Here is a 25,000-nt window from a genome sequence, read left to right on the forward strand (position 1 = left end):
TCTGCGCTGCTCCTGAGCATCAAATTCTGTCAGGTTATACCATCTGTATGTGCCCAGTTGAAGGACTGTGTCAGCAGTGGGTGCACCTTAAAATAGCTGCATTCCCTAATCAGAAGGGGTGGCTAAATACTTTTGTGCCAGCCTTATTTACAAATTATGGCTGTGTCTCAACCAAGTTGTGCTCTAATTAGTTATTGCGCTAATGATTGAAGTACATCATTAAGTATCATAGCTACACATGACTCATCAGTGTAAAATCCATAAATACACAGTGACTCTGGGACTTAAGCCTGGGATTGGTTTGCTGCAGTAATTGCACTACACTGCACACAGATATAGAGTGTCTCACTTACACTGAGAGCCAAGATTTGGAAGCAACCCTAACTTTGGGTTTTATATCTATCTATCTATCTATCTATCTATATATATATACAGATATATTTTTATAGGCATAGGCAAATGTTTGGGCACCCCTGGCCAAATGTTTTGTTGATTTTCTAGATGAAAATAAATTAATACATCCTCTACAGACAACAAAGCTCTGCACATTTTATGTGCTGAAAACCTTTTGGCACATTTCATACCTTGATTTTTTTTTTTTTTTTTCCCCAATTTGTGAAACTTAAAAAGTAGAAATAGAATGTATGCATGTTCAAGCTTGTTCCCTGGAGAGAATGTGTTAAATCATTTTCTGTTAAAAAGCCACAGGGAGATCTGGAGCTTATCCCAGCAGTCACTGTGCAGAAGGCAGGAAACGCCCTGGACAGGTCACCAGTCCTTCATAGGGCAGACACACGCCTAGGGGCCATTTAGCCTGACTGCATGTCTGTGGAAGGAAACCCACGCAGACACAGAAAGGTCCCTGGTCACCCGGCCGGGGAATCGAACCCAGGCCCTTCTTGCTGTGAGGCAACAGTGCTGCCCACTGCTCTGTAATCTGATCAGGGGTATTCTAACTTCTGCACATGATTGTTTTATGTTTTCTTCAGCACCAGTGTACAAATAACATGTTTTTTTGTTTGTTTGTTTGTTTTTTTTCCGCCAAATCAGCTTATTTGACAAATGTTAGAGTTGGGCCTCATTCATCAGTATCTTCCTAAGTTTTTCCTTAAATTACTTCTAGAAAAAGGTCCTAAGAAAAAATGTATGTCAGATTCATGCCGTGTTCTTAAACTGCAGAATAGTTTGCGCCTTTGTGCTCTCGAGTGTGTGTAGATCCTGTTCTTACCTAAGAGAATGAGAAGAGAATGAGGCCCAGTGTTGATTTTTTTAATCACTGCTTGCTTCAATACTGTTGCGAAATGCACCAGATATGCACATGAAAAATGTTCCGCAGCTGAAAGGTAAACGAAAGAAAACAGTGACCTGATGGTTTGACAATAAAAGCATACATACTACAAACCTCAGCAGTCCAGTAGGTCCGTGCATGTTGAAGATTGGTTGAAGTTCTAATGGTTTGTGGATGTGAAATCCCTCTCTCAGGTGAGACGGAGAAGCCGTGTGTGCTGACTCTGGTGGATGATTTGGTGTATGAGGAGGAGGAGGAGGAGATGAAGCTGGTGCTGGGGAGCGCAAAGAGTGACTCCTTATACGGAGCATCAGTAGGCCGGCAGAATGAAACACTCATCAAGATTAAAGACACCGCCGACAGTAAGAGAGACATAAACAGCTCTGTTCTCTTTTAATCTTCTTTCTTTTTCGGGCTGTGCTGCCCATCACCTTGCCTCCTTTTCAGATTAGAATTTTCTCACTGTTACTCTTCAGCGGAGTAAGACGAATGCCTGTTAAGGAACACTAACACTCAGGGTACATCCTGCACAATCCTCACAATGAACAATAGGTTCTGTTTATTTAATAATTTGATGGTTTTCTTTTCCACATTATTGTTAAAAGCATGCATTGAAGCTTAAGATCCAAATGTGGTTCGTGTAACTGAAAAGTGTTGATGAGCAGTGGCGTCTCTGGCACAGAAAGCCTGGTGGGGCACAGTAAACTGTCGGGGCAGCAGCGACTCGTCGGTGAAACTCCAAACAAACCTGATCCAAACACAAACGCACTCCATCAATGACATCACAAACTCACACATTATGATAAGCATTTTTAAACAGTTATGTAGGGTTATGTCAGTTGTAATGACAGCCTTATGTAGGTGTCATGAAGCCTTAAGAACACCACCCTACACTAAAGTGTTACCGTTGTCATGACAAGCTTATGTAGGAGTCATGTAGCCTTATGAACAGCACCCTACAGTAGTGTTACCATTGTCATGACAAGCTTATGTAGGTGTCATGTAGCCTTATGAACAGCACCCTATAGTATAATGTTACCATTGTCATGACAAGCTTATGTAGTAGTCATGTAGCCCTATGAACAGCACCCTATAGTATAATGTTACCATTGTCATGACAAGCTTATATAGGACTCATGTAGCCTTATGAACAGCACCCTACAGTAGTGTTACCATTGTCATGACAAGCTTATGTAGTAGTCATGTAGCCTTATGAACGGCACCCTACAGTAGTGTTACCATTGTCATGACAAGCTTATGTAGGTGTCATGTAGCCTTATGAACAGCACCCTATAGTATAATGTTACCATTGTCATGACAAGCTTATGTAGTAGTCATGTAGCCTTATGAACGGCACCCTAGAGTATAATGTTACCATTGTCATGAAAAGCCTATGTATGAGTCATGTAGCCTTATTAACATCACCCTACAGTAAAGTGTTTCTCAGTAAGTGCACATTTGCATGTATTACCACCTGGAAGGACTTTTATTTCTTCATAGTGTTTGGTTTTATTTTAATGTAATTTAATGCATTTACACAAAACATGCATACAGCATGAACAGGGGCTTATTAAGTCTCTTTCTGTTCTTCTTTTCAGAACCGATCATAAAATTTGCTGAGACGAAGTTCAGCGTAAGTGAGCCGAAAGAGTCGGGTCAGGTTAGCGTGGTGAGGATCCCTGTGCGGCGAGTGGGAGACTCCTCGATGGTGTCTGTGGTGCGCGTCCACACTAAAGACGGTTCCGCTCTATCTGGGGAGGACTACCACCCCATCTCTCAGGGTGAGGAACCTCACAGAACAGAGCACAGCACAGATGTTTAGTGTTCTTCAGTTTTTAGGTGGGCTAAGAAATTACTAGAGCTTTAATGCCGTGCATTTCTAAAGGATCTCTGGGAACACTTTCTACGAATGTAATGTTTGTAAGCATCTATAAACACATTCATACCATGTTATAATGCATTCATAAGGCATAATAAACATGGCTATAAATATTTATAAAAATGCATTACACGTTATAGCAATGCTTATTATGCATTATGAATTCTTAACATAATGCATTATAAGTAGTGTTCATAATACATTATAAGAGCTCATAAGCTGTATTAGTCCGCTCTAAGTAAAGTGAAGCGTACTGGACTAAAGCCTCCTCCAGGGTTCAGACTGAGGCTTCAAGTTGAAGAATTTACTGAAGGATTTACTGAAACACTAAAACACAATAAAGCTCATTACAGGCTTCAAATGTCAGAGTTTAAACTAGAGCAACATCAGAGTTTCACCCAATGTGGGAAAGTCAATGTTCACCACTGTTAATGTGCACCACTGTGAATGTTCACCACTGTTAGTGTGCACCACCGTTAGCCTGGCACTGACTTAACACTGCATATCCAATAGAACGCCAGCAGAAACCAGCATTACTGTACTGTAGTGTAGTGTAGTGATACAGAGTGAAGGGTTCTAGAGCTTGACTTTAGAACCAGTGAGGGAACAAATTACAGTGACAGCACTCGACTATCTCACCCCTCCCTCTCCAGGCCTTCACTCCACAGTAACTTCACAGTCAGAGTGATCTCAGAGGGGGTTCAGGGGAGGGGCTGATGGGTACCTGGTTTGCTGTGATGTAATGTAGTGTAGCATTTACAGTGGGACGCTGGGTAAGAAAAGTTCACTGTAGCAGTGCTTCTAGGCTGGACGGCCTGTTTGGAGCATCTGAATATTCAGGACTGAAGGCACAATTTCCACACGAATGAAATAGGCTGCATCAACTTTTTTGAGTGTACTTGCTTTTGGAAATCCATCCATCCATCCATTTTCCAAGCCGCTTCTCCGTCAGGGTCGCGGGGGGGTGCTGGAGCCTATCCCAGCAGTCTTCGGGCGAAAGGCAGGATACACCCTGGACAGGTCGCCAGTCCATCACAGGGCAGACACACAGACACAGACAGTCACTCACACACTCACACCTAGGGGCAATTTAGCATGTCCAATTGGCCTGACTGCATGTCTTTGGACTGTGGGAGGAAACCGGAGAACCCAGAGGAAACCCACGCAGACACGGGTAGAACATGCAAACTCCACACAGAGAGGACCCAGGTCACCCGGCCGGGGATGCTTTTGGAAATAACTAATATTATTTATTTAAGTGGATCCAGTGCAGTTTAAACCCTGAGAAATATACTGCTTGTGGCGTGTGTGTGTGTGTGTGTGTGTGTGTGTGTGTGTGTGTGTGTGTGTGTGTGTGTGTGCAGATATTGAATTTAAGGAGGGTGAAAGGGAGCATGTTGTGGAGGTTGAAGTTCTGTTCGATGGCGTTAGAGAGATGAGAGAGGCCTTCACTGTCCACCTCAAACCTGACGAGAACATGATGGCCGAGACCCAGGTACCGTAGCCTTTCTGTTTTATGTTAATGAATCTCATTGCTTGGCTTTTACAGAGGTACTCAGCTAAAACCTGAGAAGCTCCTGTTACACGGACTTGCTTACGAAGTTCTAGACAGATATAAACATGAGTGAATACCAACAACAGCCATCTTTAAATGCATAACCATTAATGATCAGTCCAGACAACTAATTCAGTAAGTCCCTTAATCTTAATCTTAAATGTGTGTTATTGATAAAGTGCAACCGCACTTCTTAATACGTCACTTAATTCTGACAACACAATCTGACTGGTTAAAAAAGCTTTCTACTCCTGTTGTTGTATCTGGTGTTGTTTTTATTTTTCACCACACCTGTTTCATTCCACTGACCACCGGTTGCTAAGTAACAGTGGCCACTTTACTTCTTCTTTCATTAAAAAAATAAATAAATCTCCAGTATTAAAAGTTTGTGTGTTATCGCTGATTACATCATCACAAATAACAAATCACAGCGATGAAACTGTCCACTATAACACACTGTAAGCACCTGTATAAGTTAAGTGATGCTTTTTTAATCCCACAAACGGGGAAATTCCACCTCCTCATTTAACCCATCCGTGAAGTGAAACACCACATACACACTAGTGAATACACACACACTAGGGGGCAGTGAGCACACTTGCCTGGAGTGGTGGGCAGCCCTATCCACACCACCCGGGGAGCAGTTGGGGGTTAGGTGTCTTGCTCAAGGACACCTCAGTCATGGACTGTCGGCGCTGGGGATTGAACCGGCAACTTTCCGGCTGCCTATCGTACACCTGTATAATTTTAGCTAATCAGCACAAGATTCTTTGCTTATTCTTTGTTACTATTTTTAAAAAATGGTTGTATTAGATACTTCTTAAGTCAAAAATTGTGTTCGAATTGTGTTTCTCAAGTTCTGTCCACTGGAAAGAAAACCAGAAACAATCACCTTCATATCCCTGTAGCTTCTCCTAGACAACAACGAGACAGCATGGGCTTTTGCTCAAATCTCTCTTGCTGCTCAGATATTTCAGCTCTTGTATTTTAGTGGAGATCACAATAAAGACACTGTGCTCAGATTAGCAGAGATGATAATGTTCACATTTATGTGCAACTGAGCTAAAAGCCTGAGTTGATCCATTTCTTATCCAAGAGCCTTCTCGGTTTTAATGCTATGAATAATAATAATATTGTAACGCCGGGGAGTGAGGAGGCGGACGCATATGCGGAGATAAGCGACGTTTATTATGGGCAAATCCAAAATCTGGGGCGAGACAGTCCAGGTCATAGAGCCAACACGTAGAGATCGCGGGACAGACATGACAATAAAGAACACAGAATCTCAAACATACAAACAGTACAACCAGAACATCCAACAAATCAAACAAAGACCAGCAAACACAGGGCTTAAATACAACAGGGCTGATGAGGGGCAGGTGGAAACAATCAGGGACGGAGTCACTAAACAAGGGGGCTGGACTACAAAACCAAAACAATACGAACACATGGACAGGACTGGGAGAGGCCGATCATGATGAATATTATCATTTTTATCTGGGCCAGAAGTAGCTTATGTTTCCTTTGTGTCTTAAGGAGTTTTAGGAGAATCACTGATTCTCCAGAGCCAAAGATCCACAATTCAGCAATAACATTTCTACTTATTGCTGTAGCCTGTTGAGATTTCTACTCACCAGCAATGATCTTTAGATTGGAAAAGTGTTCATTCCGTAGTTAGTGGTAGTTAGTTGTGTTAATTGTTTTTGCACTTATTTATAAACTTGGACTACTTGACCTGCTGGACAGAGCTGACGGAGATAAGATGGAACTGCAGTGGTTTATGATTCCTTTCTTCTATTGGCAGGTCACCAAAGCCATAGTGTACATTGAGGAAACCAACAGTATGGCTGACGTCACGTTCCCCTCACTGCCTCACGTTGTGTCTCTGCTGCACTACGATGACGTCACAAGGACTAAGGCCAACGTGCACCCACCTGCAGGGTACCCAGTAGTGTGTGTAACGGTATGTCTGTATCCTCAGATTAACTGTCCTTCATTCATAAATTGAATATTTTAAACAATTACCATAATTTCCACAATGAAATCAAAAATCAAATCACATTTACTGTCACATCGCATTCATGCAGATGCGTCATAGATATATATACAGGGTGATTCAGAAAGATTCATCCAACTTCAAAATGATTTATTTTACTTGTAAATCATCACAGATCAGTGCAGTGAACTGTAAATGGTGTAAATGAGCATAAAGTTTATTATGTAGTTCTACAAGGTCTCAGTCTGAACCTCCTCCAGCTGTACAGACGACATCAACTCCACAGTCAAACTCATCCCAGACTGGACTGAGCGTGTCGGGCGTCGCTGCCCTCACGGCTCTTTCAGTGGGATTTCGGAGATCATCCAGTGCTGTGGAACCAGCGCTGAACGCTCTGAGCTGCTGGAGCTTCACTGCTGATGAAAATCCCACTGCTCAGTTCTGACGGATTCACTCTTATTGACATGGAGAACGCAGAACGCTCTGCTCAGGGGTCTCATCTCCTCTCAGACTGAAGGAGCCAGTCAGAAGCTCTATGACCCCCCTCTTACAACTGGATTGTGATTGGTTCCTAGACGCCTCACGGCTGTAAAAATATGGGGCTTTGAATTCGGATGAACCTTTTTGAATCACGCTGTATATACACACAAACTACACTCAAAACATATACACAATATACACATTAATATACACCACTATTGTACTATTTCCATTGTACAGTTCTGCACCATAATATGAGTTATGAAATAAAAAAAGCTATGATGTGTACAGTTTTACAGTTTACAGTCGGTCCACCTTGTAGATGTAAGGTCAGAGACGACAGCTCATCTGCTGCTGCAGTTTGTGTTGGTCATCTATTCTCAGTCCATCGGTGACAATGAGGTGTTTGCTAGACTGAAGTTACAGTGAGTCTGTGTGAGAGCGCTTTGTATGTGTACTTGTTAAATGAGACTTTAATTATTGGTCATTCATTTAATGTCCTGTTTAGTCCCAGGCCAGGAAACCCATGCTAACATACCTGATCAAACCAGAGAACATTAAGTGCAGTGTGTTTTCAGTGAAAAGCTTTCAGCGATTATTCACCAAGGTTTATAGAAACACGGGCTTTTTAAAAGTGTCCTTGAAGCACAAAGAAACAGAACCTTGTAGTACCAATTCACAGCCATAAAATGTTCCAGAATAAGGGTCCTTGTATAAATCTCACAATTAGAATGAAAAAAAGAGCAAAATAAAATCACACAGTTTGTCATCTGAGGCACTCTTCAGGCTTAGAGTAGCCTCTTTCGTGGGGCACCTCACTAGCAGTTTGGGTGTATACCTCTTCAGCATGAACAGAGAAAGAGATAAAAGGTCAGAGCTTATGTGCTTGGGTCCTGACCAGGTTGTGTAGGTTAATAGGAGGGCAGACTGGACAGGTGAATTGATTACCATCCAGGCACGCAAGGGAAATGCAATAAACCCACTCATGTTGTGCACAAGTGCATTATAGAGAATCAATAGTCACAGCACTCCTGAAGCCTTGTGTGTGCGTCTCTGCCTGTGATGTATTTATGCACTTACTGTATGTGTGTCGAGAGAGTTTGCTCAAGGACCGTTCTGCATCTCTGTCGGGGAAAATAAACTTCTCTTGCTTTTGTTTCTCCAGGCCTGCAACCCCAAATACCCAGAATATGACAAAACAGGCTCGATATGTCTGAGCGAGCGCATCAACGACACGCTCACGCGTTACCGCTGGCTGGTCAGCGCCCCCAGCACACCGGACGGAGTGACCAGCCCCATGAAGGAGGTGGACTTCGACACTTTCTTCACCTCCTCCAAACTGATCACCCTGGACTCCATCTACTTCCAGGCCGGATCACGGGTGCAGTGCGCTGCCCGCGCCGTCAACTCCAACGGAGACGAGGGACTGGAGCTCAGCAGCCCCATCACGTCCATCAGCACAGAAGAGGGTCAGGATGCTGTTAACATTCAAAAGTGCCAGTGTGCAATACAGTATAGCAGTGATTATCAACAGTAGCCAAGGGGCAACAGGCAAGGGGCAAGGGGCAAAGCACAAAGCGTGCACACATATGCACTGGTCTCAAAATGAATAGTGCTGTCTCTTAGGCTCTAATTGCTTAATATGCCACTGAACCTGGATAGAACTTAAAACCATCCCTGGAGGGCAGGCCCAGTTTTGTTGCATCCCTAAATTTATAAAAGGGAGTTGTTGTTTCTCCAACTGCTTGAACTTCTTAGCCTTCTGCTTTCAGTTTCCATCACACAACAGCACCAGCAGGGCTGTACGACTTCAGAATACTCCGAAATATTAGTTTAAAATTTACAGCATGTGAGACTGTAAGGTAGATCGCTCTAATATGCTAATTAGATACCAGTATTAAGACGATGCACTTTGAGAGTCAAAATCTGACATTTCAAATTATTATTCATGGAATTCAGCAACACTGGCTTCTGTTATACGTTTGTTTCAAAGCACTTTTTTTGTCCGTGGTAATCGACCATACATTACATCAGATAGAGATTAGGTTAAAAAAGCATTGGAATATTTCTTCAGTATATCCGAGGGCTGCGTGATAGGAACAAGAACACGTTGCATGCCTTGAGATGCCTTAAAGACACATTGCTGAATGCTGAATTTGGTTATCAGCCTGCAATATTAAGACCAAAATTCTAACCTATTTATATTAGTTAGCCCTTGTGTGTTGTTTCAATGTTTACTAAAAGAAAACATGATGTGATTTATTATGGTTTCAACCCCAGAATCCTTGCCGTTTGCTCATTTTCTATGAAGAACATATAAAATAACCCAATTTCAGTGCTTCACACTGAACCTACAGGGAGTAAAAGTGTGGAGGTGCTGTGTCCTTCACTCTGTTCTCCTCCTACATGGTCTGCTGTTAGTGTGTGAGGGTGGACAACATGGACAGGCTGCTGACTGGCTACAGCTGCTAAAGGAGAACCCTACACTGGCCACATAAATTGTTGTGGCTGTATTAATTTAAAAAAACAATAAATGGGTGGGTCCACCAGACCACTGAGTAACACACACATCAGCACCACACAAGGGTTAAGTCAGGTGAGTCATGAAGACACACTACACTCATGAGGAAGATGTAAGATTTGATCGGAATGCACACAGCAAGAAATAAAAAAATCTGAATTCTCATTTGAAAATGTCAACCTTCTGAAATATCAGCAGTGCAAAGGCCAACATCGATTAAGAAACAGTATAATAGGAAGCGCTAATAAAAGAGAATGAGTTTCTCCTTATTTCATTAATTCATTTACTTCAGGGCCAAGAAAAAGACACCCCAACAGCCAGATGCTAATATAAACGCTTTCCTACTTCTGTCATATTGCTACGATTTGAGTGCAGAAGATTTCTAATGCAGCTATGGCAGTAGATTCACAGCAATGTGGATCAAATCAAGGATGGTGTGAAAACACCTAGAGCATTCAGAACATCTGAGAATTGCTAAGAATCTGTACAGCACAGAATTAAAAACTATCTGGGGTTTGATAGAGTGCTCATTTGCATATTTTCAGCCTTGGACGATGTCAGCAGCACAAAGATGGCAACAGATTCGCGACGACGCTTAACAAACTGAAGATTTGTTATTTTGGAGCTGCAGAGCATCTTTCCCAGACTGCTTGTCATGCGGCTGTGGGTTACACACTGTGACTTCAAGATAGCTCGAGGTGATAATAATGCTGAATTAACCAGCGAATGACATTTTTTTGATGCTCCTTGGCAGGAATGTGCCAGCCTCGTAAAGTGGGCACAGTGGGTGCCGAGCCGTTCTCTGCCAAGCTCCGCTACACTGGCGCAGAAGACCCGGAACATGCCAACCTCATCAAGCTCGGTGTCACCATGCCCCATATAGACGGTGAGCAAATAATACCCTGCATGTCTGTCTGCCTGCCACCATTCATCCCCAACAAAGCTTTGTTCTCCCACCTGCTCGCCAGCTAACATGTTCTCCACATATCCTACAGGAATTGGCCGACGTTAGACTTGGATTTACGTTGCATTGGTTGTCCAGGTTAATATACCAATCAGGTAGAACGTTCTGACCACCTCCTTGTTTCTACGCTCACTGTCCACTTTATCAGCTCCACTTACTGTATAGCTGCACTCTGTAGTTCTACAGTTACAGACTGTAGTCCATCTGTTTCTCTGATACTCTGTTACCCTGTTCTTCAGTGGTCAGGACCCCCATGGACCCTCACAGAGCAGGTACTATTTGGGTGGTGGATCATTCGCAGCACTGCAGTAACAGGTGGTGGTGTGTTAGTGTGTGTTGTGCTGGTCTGAGTGGATCAGACACAGCAGTGCTGTTACAGTTTCTAAACACTGTGTCCACTCACTGTCCACTCTATTAGACACTCCTATCTTGTCGGTCCACCTTGTAGATGTCAAGTCAGAGACGACAGCTCATCTGCTGCTGCGCAGTTTGTGTTGGTCATCCTCTAGTCCTTCATCAGTGGTCACAGGACGTTGTTGGCTGGGTGTGTTTGGTTGGTGGACTGTTCTCAGGCCAGCAGTGACACTGAGGTGTTTAAAAACTCCTGCAGCACTGCTGTGTCTGATCCACTCAGACCAGCGCAACACACACTAACACACCACCACCATGTCAGTGTTACTGCAGTGCTGAGAATGACCCACCACCCAAATAGTACCTGCTCTGAATATAGTCTGTAATTGTAGAAATATATATTGTAGATTGTATATGTAGATTATATTGCAAGCCACAGAAAATGCCTTTCACAGGGTTTCTTTAGAGATGAATCGAAGACAACAGAGAAATTTGCAAGTCACCTCGTCATAATCAATGCAACATCTGCTACTTTTTCGCAGGCTGGAATGTGGGCCACAAGCGAGACTGGGCCTAAAAATAGCCAGGATAATTCAACTTTACTGCACCTCTCTATTTTACAGCTGTTCATTATCTTGTAATGCCATGGCAACCAGCAACACCTCCATTTGTATGTGAGATATAAGCGTTACAGATATACCTGTAGATCACAGTATAGATCCACCTGTGGAGAGAGCTTTTAGAGGATTCTTCTCCGCAGAGCTTAGTCTCTGTAGGTTATTAGCGTTTGATTTAAGCCACTGAGCTGGAAAGCAACATGCAGGAAAAATGTATTTGGTTAAGGTTTTGTTTTGTCTTGATCCCATTAAAGTGATCTACTTTGTTAGTAGACTGCGCTGAGACTAAAGCTCATGTCTTTTCATGCACAGTTTATGTTAATCTTCCTCGGTTCCTTCATCAGTGTTCGGTTTATGACCACAGAACCACTGCTGGGTGTATATTTTTGGTTGGCAGGCTGTTCAGAACCAGCAAAACAGGGACACAGCAACGCTCCTGCACTTGATACATGCGTTTCACTGCTGTGCTGTACACAGTCCACCACGTAGTGATCCGTCTAATAAAATGTGGTCAGCAGTGGTTGTGTGACCGTTTCCATTGATAGGCAGGGTAGAGAGAGGCTGATAGGCTAGTCAGGTGGCTTATACCTACAAAGTGCATCTCCAGTATTGTGCAATAGCCTTGGGCACCTAGACAAATTGTATAAAACCATTTATCTGGGCAGTAACAATTTTTTGCTTGTAAATGCACTGGATAACGTTAGAATGGATCGCTGATGTCGGAAGAAAACCTCGTATCTCCTCGTATGTCATTTTTCAGTTTTTGACATAATTTAAAATTGCATGTCGTTCTTTACTTTGTGTTTAAATTTCACGATGAATGGCCCAAAATAACATGGAAAAAACTCTGGTTCCATTGACTTACGTTAAAAGTAAAGTAGGTTTTTTCCTTCGCCTGTAAAGTCACCATTTTGGAGATACAAGGTTTTTTCTGAAAACAGTGATATGCAAACAAACATCACTGCAGTAAAAAGTCATGAGAAATACACGTTTCCAAAAAAGTAGTTGATATCTTTTGAGCTGGTTCAAGGGGTCGACAACATGCGGCTCTTTTACTGCCCTGTTGTGGCTCCACAGCTGAATCAGATCAGTAGGTAATAATAAAATAATCCTCCTCTACAGTAAAATAAAGCTCTGCTGATCCTTCAACTCAGTTTAACAGTAAATGGTCTTAAACGCTGGAGTTAATGTAGAACTGCTGATTCACCCTTTAACCCTGAAGATCAGCGCAGACGGCTGGTCACCATAGCAACACAGACAACAGTCTCGCCCAGCTAGTAGCTACGACATCGTAAAGAGAGAGATTTAAGACCGACATCGATAATTTAGAGATGAATGAACTTAGTGTTTATAGTCACTCCAGCTGGTTACCTGATATGTTTAATCTGCAACGAGAAACTGACCAACACTAAAAAGTCGCAAAGCTGAAGTCAGTTTCTCATTCGCCAGCTGTCGTTTGAATTTTCCCTGCTAGCGCCGCTCTATAGGCGACCCTGCCCATCTGCAGGGACAGCAGAGGAGGGGAAAGTTCAGCTCCTCACTGCTGGGCTTTAGTTACATTTAGGGATCATATACCTTCAAAGAGGGGGGCAATTATTTATTATCACCCCCCCTAATTCTTCAGTGATAGGAAGCTGAAGTCAGAGATTCTCCAGATTCTTGTTAGAATTTTCCAGTTCCACCTTAAATGTAGCAGCAGTTACATTCTGGCGCTTCAGGCATCAGAACTGCTGGACTATTTAAGGTGGAATGGGAAAGTTAGCTAGCTAGCTACCGAGACATTAGCATACTATTAGTGACTTTTTATGCTTGTTATGAAGAAAAACGACCAGAATTCACTGAAACGACATTAAACTAAGATAATGCAATGGATATCGTCATTTTTAACAGAGAAAATTCTCACATTTGTGGGTTTCTTTGGTCTCTTGTTCAGCCGTCTTGCCGGTTTTTCTCCTTTTCTCATATCTCTCTGTTTGGAGTCTCTGAAAAACCTCAGTTTGGAGGATCAAGTAGCCCCAACACTTCACACCACCCCTCTGTCTCAACACAAAATCGGGAGACATTAACCCTAGACGTGAACCCTCAAAACAAAGGGCTGAGTGCTAAGTGGTAGGGGACTGGGGTGAAATGGGATTGGGCCTTAGTGTTCATTCAGTAAGTGAGATCTACAATCATAGATCAGTGGTTCTCAGTCGCAGCCCTGGGACCCCTATGCATGACTCTGTTTGAACTTTTCCTGATGCACCACGCCTGATTTCACAGGTTTATCAAGACCTTTGTGGGTTAAGTAAAGCGTGTAATAGGTCTGAGTCAAAGCCGCTGTACACAGTCATAAATGTTACACAGAGCATGTTGTTTATACCACTGATTCTGTTTGCATTCCTCTGCATCAGGCATGCTCCCCGTGGTCTCCACTCGCCCTCTGTCCAACTTCGAGCTGACCCTGAGCCCTGACGGGAGCCGCGTGGGCAACCACCGCTGCTCTAACTTGCTAGACTTTAACGAGGTGTCCACCCGCCATGGCTTCCTGACCAAAGCCACCCGTAACATGGAAAGCGTAGGAGAGACCTCACCGTACCAGTACAGCGCCTCCCTCAGGGGCCAGGGCACCCTGCGCTTCTACAGGAACCTGAACCTGGAGGCATGTCTGTGGGAGTTTGTTACTTATTATGACATGTCTGAGCTGCTGTCTGACTGCGGGGGCACCATCGGCACAGATGGTCAGGTGAGTTCTGCTGATCCTTCCTCCTGTTAGCACACGGAAAAGGACCGGTTTTAGTTGTGATCAAGTAACATTGGAGCCTCATTCACAATGTCTAAGTTTTTTCCTTAAATTTGTTTTTGAAAAAGGTCCTAATAAAAAGTCTCGGTCAGATTCATGACGTGTTCTTAAAGCGCAGAATTGGTCGGTTCTTTGCTTTTTGAATGAGCGTAGAACAAACCCCAAATATGAAAATCTTCATGAAAACTGCATAAGTGGGATTTAAGAAGAAATTTCCAGAAGCCCGCAGTTTGCGGACAAAACGGCAGACGACTTCTCGACTTTATAACTACAGAGCGACTTAAGCTACAGACATGAGACACATTTAGACCGCTCAGCAGACCCGCCCCTAAGTAGCTAGAGTGGCGTCATCGAGCTGTGACGTCACTGAGCTGTGATGTCAGCATCATTGAGTAATTCAGCTCGGAAAATCACCCAAAATCCTGATATCTTTGTACTGTTTTTTGGCTTTTATATTCCAACAAAGGGTTAAAACAACGACATGATTCACAATCAGATCATCATCAGTCTCTGTGATTTCATTCACCTGTGACCGTCCACCAGCTCCAAAATCACCCCAAACCCACTCAGTACTGTTACATCACATCTCTGCTTTTAGCCTTCAAATTATAAACAAAGGGTTAGAAATAGCGACATGATTGACACGCTAGAGCACTCAGAGCAACCGGCCGAAATTATAGACCATAATCTCAAAACGTGGCTGCTACCACAACATGTTTAAAAGCCAACCATCAGGACAATGGAATGGGTTGATGCACAACTCACACCAATCGATGGATGGTCCAATTTACTGGGAGATTCACTCGAAAGAGGCCCGGAATATTCTGTAATAACTCTCGCTAGGACAAAGCAATCTGGACCACACAGTGTCCAATGTGCTTCCCAGTATATGTAGCTTCAAACAAGCCGGGATGTCCCTGCTTTGGAGCGATGAGGTAGGCGCCGGACAGCCGTCGCAACTTTTAACCTCCGTTTTCAACTTCGGGGTGCAGACCCCCGTACCCCTTCATGTGTCCAGCATCGCATGTAAGGCAATCAGTTACACACACGTCAAGATATGTAGCGTAATATTTGGTTCAGACTGCTGTTACAGAATATTCGGGGCCTCTTTCGAGTGAATCTTGCTGTAGAACATCATTAGAGAATCATTACTGTGTAATTTAGCGTGCAGTACACACAAATGATAATGTTGTAGCATGTCTGCCATAGAATCTCATTACCATTATCTAGTACGCTGTCACATGCAATAAGCTTAGAAGAGATAACAGATTATCTCAGTTACTGGCAGAAAATGATTTGAAGTAACTGTGACAGCTATTTAAATAGACTCCAGTTCTTCTAGCTGTAATGCAGCTGTCCTAGAAGGTTTTTCCTTGAAAGTGACTTTGATGTATGATTGTTTTGCCAGCTGTGGATAACTAAGGCATGTGAGCCTGTAATCTGTTTTATGTGAAGCTGTTTGATGCAGAACTGAGCAAATGATGATTCTCGTTTTCTGTTATTCCTCTACATCCAATTGTACATGTTTTGTAGCCATGTTTTCACGTTTTCAGATCATATTGAACCTTTACTTGCATGTGTCCCTCATGTCGTCTGTTGGCGTATCGACATTGACCCTGATACCTTCCTGTTGCGCCCTTAGTGGAGCCCTTAAGACTCCCTTTACTGTGTGTCAGCACAGAGAAAGACTTTAATTAGTCCATTACCTGCTGTTAGTTAGAAAGCATCAGGAGGCCACACACACGGAAAGTACAGTGGTGTCAAACAATAAGTAAGGAATCATTAAATGGTGGCCCAGTAGATCTACACACCTAGATGAGGCATTGGGTCCAGCCAAGCACATCAGCAGCACTGCAGGGCAGTCAGTGTCACTGCTGGACTGCATTCAGTACCATTACAGGGCGGCAGTTTAAGAAAGATTCCACTATTTCAGGAATGTCACTCTCAGAAAGTGGGATAGGGTTATAAAACGGAGGGAACGCAGTGACCCACACTCATGTCTGTGTGGTGTTTATGTGTAGATGTGGCCGTGTGGTTGGTGAAGCTCAGAGAACCTGCTGATGTGGTTGGTGAAGCTCAGAGAACCTGCTGATGTGGTTGGTGAAGCTCAGAGAACCTGCTGATGTGGTTGTTTCTCCTCTGGTTTTATTTTAAGCTCATTTCATTTAATCATCTATTCAGAGGGTCTTAACTTCATGTAGTAGGTATTTATTTACAGTGATGGTTAAAGCTCTGTAGCGGTAAGTTACAGCGTTCCTTAATCTGAGTAGATATTCATAATAGATCAACGTTAGAACCTTATTACATAAACCTGAAGTTGGCTTCTTATTTGACAGCTTCTTGTTGGAATTTTCCCATTCCACCTTAAATGGTGCAGCTTCAGGCACCAGAATGCAACTGCTGCACCATTTAAGTTGGAACAGGAGAATTCCAGCAAGAATCTGGTGAATCTCTGACTTCAGCTTCATATCACTGAAGAATTAGTGGTGGGTGATAATAAATAACTGCCCCCCTCTTTGAAGGCGTGTGATCCCTAAATGTAACTAAAGCCCAGCAGTGAGGAGCTGAACTTTCCCCTCCTCTGCTGTCCCTGCAGACGGGCAGGGTCGCCTACAGAGCGGCGCTAGTAGCTGTTAATGAAGTGATGCTGTTTTTATTTGAGGGTCTCATTTCATAGAGGATGGTTTTAACCACTACCCCATAACTGGAAATGGGATTGGGCCTAAAACAGCATTATGCTGGTTTTTCTAGTGACTGGCCGTGCTGGTCTGTGGTTTATTTGTAGCAGGGCACATGGTATCGATCGATTTCTCTGCTTGTTTCAGTGATCTGTGAGTGAGAAATACTAATGTCAGAATACTTTTGCTTTTGTCTTCACCAGTGACTGTGACTTCTAACCTAGCTGTTCCTTTGCTTCGACACCTTGAAAATCGTGTCCATTCAAGTATTATAATTAAGCAATAAAACACGAGAGGGACTGTGTTACTGTGAAATAACATCCCGGCTGTGATTTGGTGGCCGTAGATCATCACAGCCGTGATGTTACTGGTGATAACTCCCTCCTCGAGTGTCTCTACTGCTTTAATACAGCAGGTAAATAAATACAGTAAGAAATGAATAAACTGGCCGTGAACGCGGCGTTTAATATGTTTTAATGTTCAGTTCCTTCCTCCTAATTAGAGCTCCTTAACGAGCAGCTCGTTGCTACGTCAGAGTAACGAGCTCCGCCCACTCGTCGCTCAGCCGGCAGTTCGTTCTCCAGCTCCTTACACTAAATTCCCAAACTGTCGTCGCCACTGAGCAGCTTTTCAGTCGGCAGCTGTGACAGAAGAACAGCTGAACAACCTGGAATCAGCCAGAAATGAACCCAACACCATTCGCCAGACGTGTCTGATCTTCAGAGTCGGACCAAATCAGACTGAGCCGTAAAACTGACCCAATATCAGGTTCAGCTCAGTTTGATCAGTTTGTCCAGATCAGTATTAATGTTGTTTTGTTCCAGCCGGTCTGTAAAGCTTCTTACGGCCCGTTTAGTTTGGCGAATGGTGTTGGGTTCATTTCTGGCTGATTCCAGGTTGTTCAGCTGTTCTTCTGTCACAGCTGCCGACTGAAAAGCTGCTCAGTGGTGACGATAGTTTGGGAATTTAGTGTCAGCTCGTCTTCAGAGTCGGACCGAATCGGCTGTCGGCCAGATGTGGTCTTAACAGCGTCCGTTTTCTGTTTGTGGCAAAGTCAGAAGTAAAAACGTTCAGATGGTTTAAGCGTCTCCCACAGCTGTCAAAGTTGTTGCTTAGCAACCGCGTCTCAGCGGAGTGATACAGTGTTTGTGATAAACCTGTGATGTTATGGTGAAATAGCAGCGCAGTTAGAACGGCTCTCAACCAATCAGCTCGCGTGGCTGGAACTAAATGTTCTTAATGTAACGATGTAATGAAACCGACAGCCAAGCAAGCTGCTGTTGGGAAGACTCACCTTTGGAATCCGCTGCCCTGTTGGGTTCACTGTCTCTTTCAATCAAGGGGCTCACTTAAATGTCCGTTACACCCTTTTGGTGTTCGCCGTTCCTCAGTGCACTGGAGTCCTCAGTGCACACTCCTCTCCTCCACAGTGCCTTCAGTTCATTAGCTGAAGACGATCAGTCTCAGGGGGGACGGCGGGAGGCTTATTCCTGCATCCTGTCAGTATTCCGGTTCCATATGACCCACTGACTCCGCTAAGACTATCGCGCTGTGTCACTTGAATATGAAGCGGGATCGGCCGTGCTCTCTCAGGATGTGAGCTGCAGGATTATTTCACGGGGATTTTCTTTCCTCTCTTGAGTAATCCCAGGCTAGCAGGTGTTTGGGCCATCCTCATTAGTAGCGGGCCGATTTTCACTGCATGGTACTTTGATTATAATTGACTATGTAAATGAGGAAATGTTTCTTTCAATCAACCCCAGATTATACTTTGAGACAGATAATCCTTTTTTCTGACAAAGCAGAGGCCATTTAATTCTTTTTTTTTTTTTTTAGTCTGGGCCAGACTCCAAAACTAATAGAGGGTTTTTGGTAGCAAAGTGCTGATCACTAGTGCCCTCTAGTGAGGAATCAGAGTCATTTACAGAGACTCTGAATATAGATGGATGGATGGATGGATGGATGGATGGACAGACAGACAGATACCTTATTGATCCCGAAGGAGGTTTTGCAGCCAGTATCAGTCACACAACTCACACAGTTACACTAATAAGGGTGAAACAATATAAAACGAAGAATAAGGCATAGATACAACTAGAAATACACAAAAATCTGAAATAAGATCTATAACCTGGGATAAAAAGGCAGTGCAATAACAGCATATAATGACCATACTGAAGAAATATGTGCAGATATTGGTACTGAAATAAAGTGTCCAGGTGGATAAAATAAACCTATGATTTGGCCTGAGATTCAGATTCAGTCCTCAGTCCTCACCTCTCCTCTTCTGTCTTCTCTCTTCTCTTCTGACCCCACTGGGAAGAGTGGAAGAGCCTGGTGGCTCTGGGGACAAAGGACCTCCTGAGTCTGAGGGTTGAGCAGCTCTGTGACAGCAACCTGCCACTAAACCTGCTCCTCCTGTCCGTGATGATGGTGTGCAGCGGGTGGCTGCTGCAGTCTGTAGGACCGCAAACTTTTAATTCACCTTATTTGGTCCTTCCTGTTTGATTTATACAGTATGTTGTGCTGCTCTAATTAACATATTCATGCTCCGCCCACAGATTCGTTATTGAAAACATAACAGATTTTGTGAGGTCTAGTTTTTTGTAGTGCAGTCAAGCAGTAGTGAGCACGGTGGCGTGATTATTAATGCAACAAGCCACTCGAGGCCGTGGGTTTCTGCGATTTTATCACGGGGAGGGGTGTTCGTTGGGTGTTCTTCGGGTGTTCGTTGGGTGTTGTTTGGGTGTTCGTTGGGTGTTCGTTGGGTGTTCTTCGGGTGTTCGTTGGGTGTTGTTTGGGTGTTCGTTGGGTGTTCTTTGGGTGTTCGTTGGGTGTTCTTTGGGTGTGCTTTGGGTGTTCTTTGGGTGTTCGTTGGGTGTTCTTTGGGTGTGCTTTGGGTGTTCTTTGGGTGTGCTTTGGGTGTTCTTTGGGTGTTCGTTGGGTGTTCGTTGGGTGTTCTTTGGGTGTTGTTTGGGTGTTTTTTGGGTGTTCGTTGGGTGTTGTTTGGGTGTTCGTTGGGTGTTTTTTGGGTGTTCGTTGGGTGTTCGTTGGGTGTTCTTCGGGTGTTCGTTGGGTGTTGTTTGGGTGTTCTTTGGGTGTGCTTTGGGTGTTCTTTGGGTGTTCGTTGGGTGTTCTTCGGGTGTGCTTTGGGTGTGCTTTGGGTGTTCTTCGGGTGTTCGTTGGGTGTTGTTTGGGTGTTCGTTGGGTGTTCTTTGGGTGTGCTTTGGGTGTTCGTTGGGTGTTCTTTGGGTGTTGTTTGGGTGTTGTTTGGGTGTTCGTTGGGTGTTCTTTGGGTGTTCGTTGGGTGTTCTTTGGGTGTTCTTTGGGTGTTCGTTGGGTGTGCTTTGGGTGTGCTTTGGGTGTGCTTTGGGTGTTCGTTGGGTGTTCTTTGGGTGTGCTTTGGGTGTGCTTTGGGTGTTCGTTGGGTGTTCTCTGGGTGTGCTTTGTTCTAAAACTCCCTTCTCTGTAATAGAATCACAGTAACTCACTGCCTCGATTGGCTTATTGCCTTTATAACACGGTGGCCAACATAAAATAAAAAATATTAAAATGCACAATGTTTTAGAGAATTATTTAAGTTGTATTAATCACTGTAAACTGACATTTCATGATTTTATAAAACTTTTTGTTGTATAACAGTGAACAAATGATAACAGCTTTAGTGTTTAATGCAGTTTCTTTCAGTTTATAAGAACTTTTTGGTCACCAAATCACCACCGTGAGGCTTTCTGCTAGTCTGACGACGCCCCTTTTCTGAGGCTGGGGCTGAATCTCAAACGGCTCCCTGCTCCCTACATAGTGCACTACGTCTGAGTTCAGATACTCCTGCAGCTTGACGGAGCAAAACATCGCTAAAATGGTCATTTGGGATTCATCCACATTTATACTGAACAAGCAGTCACGATCTGACAGCATTTCTAAACTTAATGTTACACAGCAAACTATTTTAGGGAGTACGGAGCCGTCCAGCTGAACGCTGTCGGAAGACTGACCATCAGGGCCTCCTCCTCACCATCACCAACCCGCTCGCCTGCTCATTTGTGCCACTGCAACACCCTCAATACATCACTGTGCCATCCAGATGCACCAGCATTGAGACAGGATGGGACTGTTTCAGCTCACTCCCACTGTTCATAAAGACTCAGGCAGAGTTTTTTCTGACAGTTTTTTCAGTGAATCCTATCGTTAGTGCTTTAATTCAAGCCTGTGATATGAATGTCGGGGTTGTTTAGCATGTTTGCCGTCTTTTAGCCTGTAGGCTAGCTGACCAGCCCAGTTCTAGATAAGAAAATAAGTCGTCAGCTCTGCAGTTTAAACAAAAATCAGGTTCTTACTCCATCAGATCACTCGGTGCTCGGTGTGATCAGCGTTACAGTCAGAGATGAATCCTTTAACAGCAGATGGGTTTTTCGTGCTGCGGCGCTGTGATACAGTTCGGTTACTGTGAGGCGGTCAGAGTCGTGGTATATCATGGATTTTACAATGGCTTCGAACGCGGCTCAGCCAATCAGGTTTCAGGACCGGAACTGTCAGTTTTATATTACGTTTTGAGCCACAACTGTGTACAGTACTGTGCAAAAGTCAGAGACCACCTTTCATTTATTTAATTTCTAGTCTGACTGATCATGAAGTACAAGTTATTTCATTTTCAGCATCAGAAAAAAAGAAGACATTATATTTACCAGAAAATTACACAGAAAACTCGACAAAATGCCAAATTTTGCCGTATTTACTGTGACCACCCTTTGCTTTGATCCCAGCTTCCATTCTCTTCACATCTCCAAAGTTCAGCGTTAGAAGTCGACTGTTTTCTGCCGCTTGCGGTCCCAAACTCATTCAGTAATGCTGAGGTTTGGACTCTCAGGTGGCCAGTCCACTGTTCTGACATCACCAGCAGCTTCTATTGTGTCTTCCTTTCTCAGTAACAGCTCGCTTCACGTTTTAAACCCAAATCACTGAGTGGTCTTCTCACAGTGGGAGGACGGACAGAAACACTTCTGCAGCAAGAGTGGAGCTTAGACTTCCCCTCCCACTCAAAGATGAAAGCTTTAAGCACCGTTTATCTGACTGGACCCCCAAAAATGACAATCAAACAGCTTCAGATGATTCAAAACGCAGCTACCAGCGTCTCACTAAGTCCTTCCACTGCCCACCAGTCAGTTCAGGAACAGACTTTAAGGAACTGTTACTACTCTAGGAATGTCTTAATGGCACAGGAGCAGCGTGTTTATCCGACCTGCTGCAGCGATATGGGCCGAGCAGAACTCTCAGATCATTAGGAGCTGGTCAGTTAGTCCTGCCGAAGGTGAAGACTAAACACAGAGAAGCAGCGTTTGGCCACTATGCTGCTCTTAAATGGACCCAGTGGTCAGAAAGCATTAGACGAGTTTCTAGAACCTTTTTCCTCTGTAACGGAGAGATTAATCCTAATCCAACTTTTAGTTCTTACTTTATTTACCCATCCTAATTTATGAATGATTTTCTCTTTTAAATGTGATGTTTTAATCATGTTTAATTGTGTTTTAAACCTGGTTTTTAATTAGATTTTTCTGTTTGCGTTCACTTTACCTTTTTAAAAAACTCTGCATTTTCTCATTTGTAGAGCATTTTGAATGACAGCAGTGTTTGAAAGGCGCTATATAAACAAACTTGCCCTGCCTGTCTGATGGCGATCTGGTGTTTTGGTGGTCTGCCACGTCTTATATGGTGGTTAGGAGTCCACATTTCTCCAATCTTTTAATAATTTATATGAACCAGTTGTGAAAAGTCCCCTTTCCCCTTTTTTATTTACTTTTTCCTTCCTTATCCTCTTAATCTCCAGGGTATATTTTGGTTTGTCCATCTGAATTTTCTGACCAAATCGTGAGGGAAATTATTCAGTGACTGAATGAAATAAATGTAAATTTTATTTATTTATTTTTTGTAAAAGCTCCTCAAATGAACAGAACATGTGTTTTATGATCTCTGATATCACTACATGCTCACAATTTATTGCTGAGAGCCAAAAATCTGCGCCGCTCTTTGTGTTGTTCTCTAAAAGTGATGTTTCCAGAGCAGATCACTGAAGAGACGCCGTCTGTTTATAGTTTAGAGCCCAGATTTGGGGAAAAACGGGTCGACTTTCAGTAGAAAAACAAAGTTCAGCTTCTTTTATTATAAGGGTTTAAAATGACGTCACCGTCTATTAGACTGGAGAGAAGAGCTACAGCCTCACACGACGCCCAGCTTCTGAATGGAGCTTATGGAATATGAATATTATGAGGAATACGATGAAGTGCAATTTTGGAACCACTGGTGGTCCCGAGGAGTTAAAAAGGTTATGCGATTATATCAAATATAATAATCTAATCTGATTTCAATAGAATTCCTGTTGTTATTGTTCTGTTGGCAGGTCCTGAATCTGGTCCAGTCCTATGTGACGTTGCGGGTTCCCCTCCACGTCTCCTACGTGTTCCACTCTCCTGTAGGAGCGGGCGGCTGGCAGCACTTTGACCTGCAGTCTGAGCTGCGGCTCACTTTTGTGTACGACACTGCCATCTTGTGGAAGGATGGAATTGGCAGCCCCCCACAAGCAGAGCTGCAAGGCAAGTTTCAGACACATGCTTCATTGCAAATTTAGACATATTTAGCTCAAAAATACAAAAAATATCATTTTTACATTATTACAATACAAATCAAATACACCGCCACTGACTGCATCTGCTCTCATTGGGCATTTCATACCTACTGTACAGGTACAATTAATAGGTATACATATAACACTGTGTGTTAAAGTAATGTAGTGCTGACCCGACCATGATGTGTTTCAGGAGCTCTGTACCCAACTAGCATGAGGATAAATGAGCAGGGCCGTCTGGTGGTCAACTTCCGCACGGAGGCTCGCTTCAGGGGGCTATTTGTGGCCTCTCATCCTGGTGAGATTTAAACCCCTCTACCCCTGCAGGTGTCTTAGGTGATTTTTCTGCTGAAATCTGAAAGATCAAAGGTGGAAACAGCATGGATTTTAGATACATTTCCAATATCTCAAGCTCAAATTTGACTAAACAATAATAAACAAAATTATGAGTGAAAAATTAATGAAGGGGTGAGGTGATGGCAATACTATATAAAAAGTCTCAGCTTCATATCTGCAGAAATGCTGCATTACACTGCATTTGACAGACAAAAAAAGCTTAAATGAGATCAAAGAGATAAAAGAGAAGAGTAAACTAAGACCTCTTGCGTGAGTGTCCACAGGGGGCAGTTGTGGGCTGGACGTTACGGAACCAGCCTTGTGACTGGAAGGTCGCTGGTTCGATCCCCTGAGCTCACAGTGTGAAACTGAAGGGCGCATCAGCAAGGCACCTAACCCCCAGCTGCTCCCCGGGTGCTGTGGATAGGGCTGCCCAGCACTCTGGGCAAGCGTGCTCACTGCCCCCTAGTGTGTGTATGTGGTGTTTCACTGGGTTAAATGCTGAATTCTCTCATTGTGGGATTCATAAAAGGAGACTTAACTTAATGTCTCTCCACACTAACACACTCTTGGACAGAGGAGCCATACCTTGGTAAATCAGATGAGATTGATGGATCCATCCATCCATCCATCCATTTTCTAAGCCGCTTCTCCGTCAGGGTCGCGGGGGGGAGCTGGAGCCTATCCCAGCAGTCTTCGGGCGGAAGGCAGGATACACCCTGGACAGGTCGCCAGTCCATCGCAGGGCAGACAGCCAGACACAGACAGACAGTCACTCACACCCAGGGGCAATTTAGCACGTCCAATTGGCCTGACTGCATGTCTTTGGACTGTGGGAGGAAACCGGAGAACCCGGAGGAAACCCACGCAGACACGGGGAGAACATTCAAACTCCACACAGAGAGGACCCCGGTCTCCCGGCCAGGGAATCGAA

At 43.8% G+C, this 25,000-nt stretch overlaps 1 protein-coding gene and 1 long non-coding RNA gene across 2 annotated transcripts in view; one reads left to right on the top strand and one right to left on the bottom strand.

The window, feature by feature from the left end:
- Positions 1-25,000, top strand: part of frem2a (FRAS1 related extracellular matrix 2a) — a 137,954-nt gene that overhangs the window by 101,077 nt on the left and 11,877 nt on the right. Inside the window, exons 10-18 of the mRNA XM_037547206.1 lie at positions 1,483-1,650; positions 2,887-3,069; positions 4,532-4,662; positions 6,527-6,685; positions 8,364-8,667; positions 10,474-10,605; positions 14,045-14,376; positions 23,506-23,698; positions 23,924-24,028. Coding sequence (XP_037403103.1) covers positions 1,483-1,650; positions 2,887-3,069; positions 4,532-4,662; positions 6,527-6,685; positions 8,364-8,667; positions 10,474-10,605; positions 14,045-14,376; positions 23,506-23,698; positions 23,924-24,028 — 1,707 coding nt within the window. The remainder of the gene's footprint in view (positions 1-1,482; positions 1,651-2,886; positions 3,070-4,531; positions 4,663-6,526; positions 6,686-8,363; positions 8,668-10,473; positions 10,606-14,044; positions 14,377-23,505; positions 23,699-23,923; positions 24,029-25,000) is intronic.
- LOC119265988 lies at positions 23,562-24,786 on the bottom strand. Its single transcript, XR_005131799.1, has 3 exons — positions 24,655-24,786; positions 23,904-24,085; positions 23,562-23,691 (listed from the first exon to the last, which is right to left on the bottom strand). It is a non-coding gene; the product is annotated as an uncharacterized LOC119265988 (long non-coding RNA).

Source organism: Pygocentrus nattereri, chromosome 18 (genome assembly GCF_015220715.1).
Source record: "Pygocentrus nattereri isolate fPygNat1 chromosome 18, fPygNat1.pri, whole genome shotgun sequence".
Lineage (NCBI taxonomy): Eukaryota > Metazoa > Chordata > Actinopteri > Characiformes > Serrasalmidae > Pygocentrus > Pygocentrus nattereri.